The sequence below is a fragment of the Sinocyclocheilus grahami genome, unplaced genomic scaffold (assembly GCF_001515645.1).
Source record: "Sinocyclocheilus grahami isolate Dianchi unplaced genomic scaffold, SAMN03320097.WGS_v1.1 scaffold93.1, whole genome shotgun sequence".
Lineage (NCBI taxonomy): Eukaryota > Metazoa > Chordata > Actinopteri > Cypriniformes > Cyprinidae > Sinocyclocheilus > Sinocyclocheilus grahami.
Window position 1 is genome coordinate 1,658,845 of NW_015505272.1, and position 10,306 is coordinate 1,669,150.

The following is a 10,306-nucleotide window of genomic DNA, read 5'->3' on the forward strand; positions in this document are numbered from 1 at the left end:
TGTATATATATATATATATATATATATATATACATAATATAAGCAAGCTCATACAAATCCTAAGCCAGTGAAACACTTATTATGATAATTCCATCATGATGTGAATGCAGTTACACACTTCATTGAAATGTTTATTTTTAATCCCGGAGTTACAGATACTCCTATACAGAAGGTCTCGCATACAGTACATTCCCAGTGCACATATGTTACTCGTGTGCTTCATGTGGCGCATAACGCACAGGTCTTATACATAATGCAGTATGTTTGGAGTGATTTTACTGACAGGCTGATGTACTTGTATGAGTGGGAGTGGATCTCAGTGGAGTGGATCTCCATGCATTCATAGAGCCGTTTTCCCAGTTCTGCCTCACAGTCTCCCTCTGGACCCCATTAATGAAGAGCCAAGATGCTGGTATGACACGCTCACCTGTGCACACACCTACAAACATGTATACATCACAAATGCATGCATTTATTCCAGGCGCTCACTAACCCACCTCGTGGGGTCAGTTTCTGCATCTCTAAAATCTGCTGGCTTGCGAAATTATAAAATGGCACAAAAAAACTAAACAAATGTGTGTATGATCACCGTATGTGCCTGATGAAGTGGAGAGAAATTAAAGAATAAGATTGTCATATTGTCTGCTTGATGATAACAAAGTGACAATATGGTGTTAGAATCCAGAGGCGATATTGTTGCAATTATTGGGGCTCCTTTCTTTTTATTTCTCCCCTCCCTCCATCGCCTTCCCACTCAGTCTTCCTGGAGCTTTCATAGCCGGGGCTAATGCCTTCCTGATCCACTCCCCAATGCCTTTTCTGTCAGAGGAAGTCATTTAAGAGCACACACAAAAGTATTTGTCGAAGTGTCTGAAAATACCGCAGCCCTCTTCTCCGCGGCCCATTCTTCAGGCCTAATGCGGAACATCCCCTGGGTGATGGCTTTGGCAGCTGCAGAAATGGGAGAGCCACGCTGGAGATGAGGGTCATCGGCGGGTTACAGGAGAAAGTTTGTGCCCAGCAATGTTTGACTGTAGATTTGAGGGGAAACTTTACGGTCTCTTTGGGATTGGTGTAGATTGCAAGGCCACGGTTCACAGCTCCCTGGTGTCAAATGCACATTCACAAAGTCTTTCAGTTTTTATTATTTTATTTATTTGCGAAACGTGCCATCTTGGATTCCAGTGTTGTGTGTTTCGTTGGAAATGTCCTCAAAGTAACCTTCGATATCTTTTACGATATCAGTCTCCAAAAATCTTCCAATCTTCATGAAAAAATTATATTTTATGTAAGAAATTTTTAAGCAATTATATATAAATTATTGAAAACAGTTCTGCTTAATATTTTTGTTACATTTTAAATGTTTTTACAGTCACTTTTGATAAATTAATGTGTCCTTGCTTAAAAAAATAATTTCTTTGAAATAAAGAGTTTTTACAGTAACTTTTGAACAGTTTAATGAAACTTTGCATAGTAAAATTATTTCTATTTACATTTAGTCATTTAGCGGATGCTTTATCCAAAGCGACTTACGAATGAGGACACTGGAAGCAAACAAAATCAACAAAAGAGCAATGATATGCAAGTGCTATAACAAGTCTCAGTTAGCTTAATGCAGTACACATAGCAAGGTTTTTAAAACATTTTTTTATTATTATATAATAAATAAAAAGAAAACCGAAAGAATAGAGCAAGCTAGTGTTAGAGGCATTTTTTGCTTTTGTTAATCGGATAATAAATAAAAATAAAACAAATAGATAGAATACAAAAAGATTAGAAAAGCTAGTGTTAGTTTTTTTTAAAGAAAACAAGCAGTAAATGAATAGAGTGCAAGTCTAAAAGGGACAAGTTTTTTTTAAGAATAGAATTAGAATAGAGAGTGCTAGAGTTAGAGGGTCAAATAAAGATGGAAGAGACCGGGTTTTAGCCGATTCCTGAAGATGGCTAAGGACTTAGCTGCTCAGATTGAGTTGGGCAGGTCATTCCACCAGGAGGGAACATTTAATTTAAAAGTCTTTGAAAGTGATTTTGTGCCTCTTTGGGATGGCACAATAAAGCGACGTTCACTTGCAGAACGCAAGCTTCTAGAGGACACATAAGTCTGAAGTAAATGGGTGCAGAGCCAGTGGTGGTTTTGTAGACAAAAATTTATAATAAAAATAATAAATTTTCTTCATAAATAAAAAAGCTTTACTTAATCCAACATTTTGTCAACATTGAATTGTATTATGCTAGATTATGTAGCGTCTGGACCACTCAAACACACAATATATATTTTGTTAGCTAGATTTAACAAATACTCTGTAACACCCCAGGAAGCCGAACAGGCCCCTGGTTCCATAGCAACGCTGACACCCCATACATTTACGACCTCCTGGAATTTAGGTGAAGAAAATCGCTTCCTTGCCCATAAGGAACATTATTAATATTTCCCATGAGCTGATTCGTTACAATTATTTACCAGTGACAGATCCTGTGGAAGACTTTTAAATGTATGAAATGGACCAATAGAGAATTTATTGAAAGCTGTTTTGTCGCATAACTTTTCTGGACTCATGTTGTTGTGCTTACATTTCAACCGTCTAAATCCCTAACCCAAAGAAACTGTCTGTGTGTAGAGTTCTGCAAATCTTTAAAAACAAAATAGAATTTGACTTGTACAAACCAAATATGTGCACACTTACTGTTTTATGCTGGTTTGGTGCCGTTTAAGGTGGTGGACTAGCATGGCCATCCAAAATGTATCTGTTTACTCTTTCTGACAAGTGTAGTCATTCTTTAGCCGTTTGACTAAAGAAGTCTTGATGGGTAAACTAGTTCACATGTATTTACATTTAATCCTTTAGCAAGTGCTTTTATTCAAAGTAACTTTCAAGTGAGGACCATTGCAAACAATCATTCAAGAACCAACAATATTTGCAATACCCGATGCCAAGAGTAAACTAGAGTAGTAAAAATGAAGAAAATATTTGTAGCTAATTTATAGCTTTTGTTTATGGCTGTGGTTTATTTAAGTGCTCACAGAAGAGTTGTGTCTTCAACTATTTCTTGAAGTTTGTGATGGTCTCAGCAGAACGGGTGGTTGAAAGCTCCACCACAGAACCGCAACAAAAAATATGCTGTTCTTTCCAGCAAAGATGTCTGTCAACATTTTTCCATGACCGACTCTTTGTTGGTTCTGTCTACAGCTCCTCAGCATCCTCCCGAGAGAGGGCGAAGCTTCAGCCTTACCTCCCATCAGCTCAGGTGCCTGACCCAGCTGACCAACACCTTACTGGAGCTGGAACAAACTGTGGAGGACCTGGCAACCCATCTGGGTTTCCTTAACTGCGCTGGAGAATCAGTATGCAGTGGCAAAGGTACACTTTAACAACCATCACTAAAAATTTTACACATATGCATACTAGAGTCAAATCTGTCAGATACAGGTCAGTGAGACATAAAAAGTCCAGTTTTAAGGGAAAATCCTGTCATCAATGGAATCACCCTCATGTCGTTCCAAACTTGAACAAATTCCTTTCGAAACATAAAGTGTAGTCCAGTGTTGATCTGAATATTACTGTTCAAATGTTTGGTATTGGTAAAATTGTATTTATTTATCTATTTTATATAGTTTTACAGCAAATAAGAGTAAATACATGCTTAATGTTACAACAGATTTATATATAAAATAAATGCAATTCTATCAAACTTGCTATTCATCTAAGATTGAAAAATAAAATGAAGTGTTCCATGCTAAGCAGCAGAACTGTTTTCAGCATTGATAATATGAAATGTGCTTTGAGCACCAAATCAGCTTATTAGAATGATTTCTCAAGGATCATGTGACACTGAAGACTGGAGTAATGCTGAAAGTTCAGCTTTGCCATCATAGGAATAAATGTATTAAAATAGAAAATGTTTATTATTTTTATTGCACATAAACATAGGTGAGCATAAGACATTTCTTTTAAAAACATTAAGAAAACTTACCAACCCCAAACTTTTTGTGTGTTTCACAAAAGAAAATAAATCATTTAGGTTTGGAATGACATGAGGGTGAGTAAATGATGACATAATTAATTTTTAGTGATCTACAGTATCACTTTAAAAACTATAGTTCTTAATCTCATAATCACCAAAACAACCATAGTAAGCAAATGTCCCCCTGAAGCAACTGTGAAAACATATACAGATCCAGATAAGTGGTTTATGCTGCTCTCAGACTGAATGTGATATATGCCAGTCAACAAGATATATGGTTGTTGTTTTTTTCTCCGATGAATATCAGCATAGTGTAAATAAATGGCAGCCGATCAAGATTTGTGACAACAGTCTGCTCCAAATCTGACATGTGAAATGATTTGTCACTGTGGGAGCGGAAAACCTTGAGCTATATTGTGCTTGACGGAGCCTTTAAATACGACAAGCCTCCAATTCCTGCCTATAATAGCGACATTTCTACAGGCAGCTTATGAGACCAGACTGGTGGCCTGTAGCGCTACCTTGTATACATATGCTTTTTTTAATGAGAATTTTCTCGCCTTTCTTTACAGCTCTTTTACCGTTCTGTGCGTGTGTGTGTGTTTTTTTTACATATAAAAACATGCTTCTACACACACAAATTGAGGAGGCAGGACATTTCTTTTCATTTATTTTTTTTCTGCTATGAAAGTGACTGGTGCGTATAGTAATTTCTGTAAAGGTTACATTAAAAAACAGGACAAGCAGAAAAGGGCTGGATTTACTGAGAAGTAAACAGCCTTTAAAGGGCAGTTATCCAAATCATTAATTCAGCCAATCAAACGGCTTAATTACCAGAAATTCATCAGATGGGCTTAAAGGTCAAAAAGTGACATGCCGGCTGCTTCTCTTCTCCTTCGCCTGGCTCGACTCTCTCTCTTCTTCAACTAAATTGCCTCGCCCGGGGTCTCACTTCCGAAGCGTCTGATTAGAAAAATGCGGCCTTGATGCATGCACTTTTAATTTGCCCACAACAAGCATGCACACACACGCACACTTATCCTCCCTATAACCCTTCCATGGATTAGCCCAGATATGGCCATAGCTATCAGGGGTTCAAATCAACTCCAAAGCCTCTGAATTTAACAAAGCTTACTGTTGCAATTACGGTGTCCACTTTTTCGTTTTTTCCCCATTTTATTGGGCGAATCACGTTGTTGTTTGTAGGTCGTCACAGCGCAGAGGAGTTTAATATGTTGGCCTAGCCTGACCCTGGCACCACACATATTGACTTATTTTCCAAAGGCACCATGTAGAGCGTGAATGCATATGCTAATATGCTAACGGAACATATGAGATATTCCTGGTGAAATGTTTTTAATGAGCTGGAAATTGGAGGATTTGGAGCACATTTCCTTTGGTAAAGCTGTAGTGACAGTTTACTGCAAATGCATTGTGTGTGTTTTTGCTTTTTCCATGCAGGGGTCCTGAAGAAGGTCAGGGATGATATGGAGGGGACGGCAGCAGAAGACAAAGCCGCTACTGATCTTGTGCTGCAAAGCACAGAGGTGATACACATCCCTTATTTAATCACGAATGGTGAAAGTATTGTAAAACCCATTTTCATTTTCATTTAGAAGAACCCTTACATTAAATAAATGCAGACATGTATTAAATGTGTTTTTATTGCTGTCTTTATTGCTGTAACTCAGGTTATGGATTTCAGTAAACCTCTAACCCTAAATATTGTGGAAAAAATACTAGTAACAAAAAAAGGAAAAGCCTCCCATTTCACCCTGGCTACACTATGTCATTGGTGAATTTTGCATGAGCAAGAAGTGCTTAGATTTTCTGCTTGTAATAATACATTATAACCTTATAACATTGTAATATCATCTTTAAATGCGTGTTTTATTTTGAAACCATTAACATATATTCCCATATGGACAACAACAATACTTATGCTTGTGTGTTCAGGTGGTGTGCCTTGAGTTTGGTTGGAGGGCTGCATTCAGAGACCTTGTTCCTCAGATGGCTCACTGTGTGAAGGTGGTGCTGGATGACGTTTGCAATAAAAATCTGCAGCAGGAGGAAGCCACACATGCATTGTGCTCTGCCAACATCCTCATTACCCCTGTTACCCATAGTCAAGGCCCAGAAAGAGACTCTCCCATGATGGTGGCCAAGGTAACATCAGTGGTTTATATATTATTTAAAAATGTAATCTTTGCTGAATAGAAGTATAATTTTCTTTCAAAAAGCGCATTACTGACCCCAATAAAAAAGAAAAAAATCAGTGTAGCAATGAAAATGTAATTAAATTAAATTATACCTAATAGTCAACTAATATTTAATATGCTTATTAGAGTATGTTTATGTTTATTTATGTTTATTTTAGACTGCTTTTTTTCTAGGCTTGATTGTGTTTATGGGGTGCAGTCTAACATATGTTAATGCTTTGTTTAAAAGAAAAAACCGCATTCTTTTTCACATAATTTACCTTTATTCTCTTTCCCTTCTCCTTTGAATGCTCCTATCATTTCCTGATTTTATGAAGCCCCTCCCTCAGAAATACACAATGGGCTTGGTTTGCTTGGCCTAGTGTGTTGTGATTCGCTAGATTCTCGCCTAATCGTCCCGCCCTTCACCTCAGCGGCATGTGCTCCGGTTGTATTGTAAACAATGACGTCATCAATATTGCTTATCAATTTAAGCCCGATTGAGACGCAGAGGATATTAGTGAAGAGGATCGCGCAGAACCTGTGCAAGCACGGCTCTTAATGGTATGTTTTTTGATTGTCAGAATGAGAGAGAGAGAGAAATGCATTTTGAAACTTGTGAAGCCATTAGAATCATTAGAAGACAGAATCGTGATTCATATATAAATAGATGTTTTCGTGCACCCCTAGTTTTAACGGCATGGCAACAACTTTTCCTCTTCTCTAAAGCAGTGCAGCATGGCCTCGCCCCCTTTGTTGCATGTTCCCACGGGCGGGGTTTATCTGGGTTTGTGACATCACGAACCCGGGAAGTAACCTGTTGTAGTCCCTATGAGCCATTTTTGTAGGCATTAAACTGCCCGAATTTTAAAAGATATCTCCGTTTGCATTGAACTTTCAACGTCGTAACTTTGCAGATATTGTTTATGCTCAAACAACAACATTACACACTAACTAACGTTAAAAAATGTGAAATTGCAATCAACCACTCCTTTAAGCTTAGAAACATGCTATTGTCACACTCTGTCGGAATAAATTGTGTTTCATGTTTCTTGTTCTCTGTCTGAGTACTGCAAACCTTTAAGTAAGTATCTTATGGATTAGGATGCATCTTCTCAGGAATTAAGTCAATTCAAGGCAGCTCCCTAGGTTTTGGAACAGAGTTGTAGGGGAAGGTATTTGTGATGCATTTGAAAATATTTCTTTCTCTTTTGAAATACTCCACTGGTTCACAGTGACATGACATGTCTGCTCGTCCTGAGCAGGCACCGTGGCTCCAGGATCCTCTCTGGTCCTGTGGGTTTGCTCTACTGCCCAGTGTTTTGCCTCATTTTATCCCTCATCACGGAGGTCCCCGTCTGAGACAAGCTCCACTCGCTGCAGCTCAGGCAGATTGATGAGCCATTACAGCCCCAAAGGACAGCCTCTGAGCTGGGATAGGATGCAGGTGTTTCAGCCCCTGCATGCCTCCTGCACCAGCCCTTTTTTCTTACTAAAAACATAGATGTCCACAATAGACAAAAGTTTTGTTGGTTATATTTCTGAATGAAACTTAAGCAAAGTTTACAGTGTACACACACACACACACACTTTAATTTTCATTTCATATTGTACACTACCATTGGAAGGTTTGGAAGGAAAGGGGTCATGAACTGCCTTTTTTTTTAATTGCCTTTTTTTATTATTTTGTACTGTTCTCTGAGGTCCACTTATAATGTTATCAAGATTTTTATATAAAAAAAACATCATAGGCTATTTTCTGTCCTGTTTTCACCCTCCTCATTGGAACGCTCCTTTGAATAGGCGTGGCGGATTGTAGACTCGGAAGTAAACGCCCACTGCTATGATTGGCTAAAAGTTGTGTATGTTTGACAGCCTATGTCCTTCACAGATGGACACTGCTGTTATTTAGGTTAAAACACATAAATACTCATATCAAACTATCTACTTTATAGACAAAGCAATAGTGACCACATAATAAAAACAGTTACTCACATTTGTGTGTTGCGACATTACTGTCGGATCCAATATAGTTGGCACAGCATTCTTTTAGTTTCAATCTGTCTGAAAATCCTGTGTTGAATTGTGCCTTGTTTGTAAACAAATCAGCTGTAAAATAAAGTGAACAAAGGCTCGAGTTCTTACTGACATAGACCTGTGTTTGCCTCTCTCGTTATTTACACTACTTTACACAAATTGGTGGGCGGGGCCAAACAGGCAGCAATGTAGAAGCAGGCGTTGATTTTCTTCTGAGGAGGCGGAAGCGAAGTTTAGCCACACTACTATGTCATAAAGTGGCACATTCCACAACCTGTCGTTTTGGCAGATTGGCTTCAATATAAGCTGTTTTTAGACTAACGAGAAAGTTTTGAGTTCTCAAATTTAAAGATTGTTTTTATAGAACAATGACCTCTTATATATCGAAAGATTAAGGGCATTTTTATTTCTCAGTTCATGACCCCTTTAATTATTACTGTTATTTAGCAAGGATGCATTAAATTGATCAAAAAAATACAGTAAATTACTAAGACTAAAACTTGTTGCAAAAGATTTCTACTTCAAATAAATGCAGTTCTTCTGAACCTTCTATTCATCAAAGAATCCTGGAACAAAATGTATCAAGGTTTTCGGGAAAATATTAAGCAACAACTGTTTTCAACATTGATGATAATAATAAGAAATGTTTCTTGAGCACCAAATCAGCATATTAGAATGATTTCTGAAGAATCATGTGATACGGAAGTAACTGGAGTAATTTCGTGTTAGCACAGGAATGAATTAAACTTTGAAACCAGTTATTTTTAAATTGAACAGAGGAGACTTCAAACACCTTAAACAATCTTACCAACTCCAAACTTTTAAACAGTAGTGTATTTATACAGGAAATGCTTTTTGAGGGTTTTCATATTGCTACTTTTTCACACATTGTTTAGTATTGACCTCTGCTTGCAAAGCTGTTTTAAACCTTTGTCCACAACAAATAAATACACTTTTGAGCAACATGGCCCCTGCTCATGAAATTTAGAACGTCTGTGTTCATATCTGATTTCCATACCATTTCATTGATGCCGCTACATGCTGCTGACACCCCAGGAACCACATCACTAACAAGTGTCAAAATTTGTTCACACTCAAGACTTGTACAACACATTTACGTGTAGGTCAGTGCTTCAGAATGAGCAGCCTTCATCTCAAAGGTTAGCATGTGCATTTATTTGCATTCTCTGCTGCTCTGAGTGTCTCAAAACCCCTTCTTTTTGACACATGTCACCATGGCCCATAAATAGGCAGCATTATGCTAGCCCAGGCCTTGCTTAGCCAGAACGTAGTCAGTCCAGATGCATTACAGAGATCAATATTTCATCCATTCATATTCATACATTCATGCTTTGTTTCGAACTCTCTGAGTCGCCAGACCTCCCGTCTGCATAATATTTCAGCGAACCATTTATCAACTTGAAACCGCCATCCAGCTATTGACCACCTCGTGTTGACGATCGTCCTTAACCCTGTGTGAGGAGAAGGATTTAGCACTGTTCAAAGGTGCAAGAAGACTGCTGCAGAGTTGAGCTCTTAAATGTTTTAAAGCTTTGCTGAGAAATAACCTTGCGGTGGCTGTCCTATTGGAATCCATATCTTTGATCGGCTCTAGTTAAGGGTTCTCCGAACCGGAGCAGCAGGCTTTAGAAAGCCATAAATCTCACCGACACCTCTCGGGTCCTCATCACCTTGGATTGGGGAAAATCTTTGCATTCTCGCCCACATCTCTCTCGCACTTCCCGCTAAGCTTATAACAACAACACTCAGCCTGTTATCGACTCGCTGTCCAGTCGGCCGTTTGTTTCAAGACCTGTTCAGCCTGTAGGGGCTTCCGGTTTGGCAAGGTCTCTCAGGATGCTTTTGGGATGTCAAAAGCAGCACTGGTAAAAATGTTTACCATTTATCGTATTAGTATCAATACAGAGTGCCAAATCTTTATGGGATATGAATGCAAACACTGTTTGGACTTAAGTGATGTGAACAGACAGGAGAAATCAAATGTGAAAATATTAGTGCTGAGCAACGATTAATCGCGATTAATCGCATCCAAAATAAAAGTTTTTGTGTACATAATATATGTGTGTGTACTGTGTATATATACAGTA

General features: G+C 38.2%; 1 protein-coding gene across 1 annotated transcript in view; it reads left to right on the forward strand.

Annotated features, from left to right (window-relative positions):
* The window catches only part of LOC107587549 (uncharacterized protein KIAA0825-like), a 76,289-nt gene that overhangs the window by 26,313 nt on the left and 39,670 nt on the right, over positions 1–10,306 (forward strand). Inside the window, exons 5-7 of the mRNA XM_016275363.1 lie at positions 3,189–3,359; positions 5,425–5,510; positions 5,920–6,129. Of these exons, the coding sequence (XP_016130849.1) occupies positions 3,189–3,359; positions 5,425–5,510; positions 5,920–6,129 (467 nt within the window). The remainder of the gene's footprint in view (positions 1–3,188; positions 3,360–5,424; positions 5,511–5,919; positions 6,130–10,306) is intronic.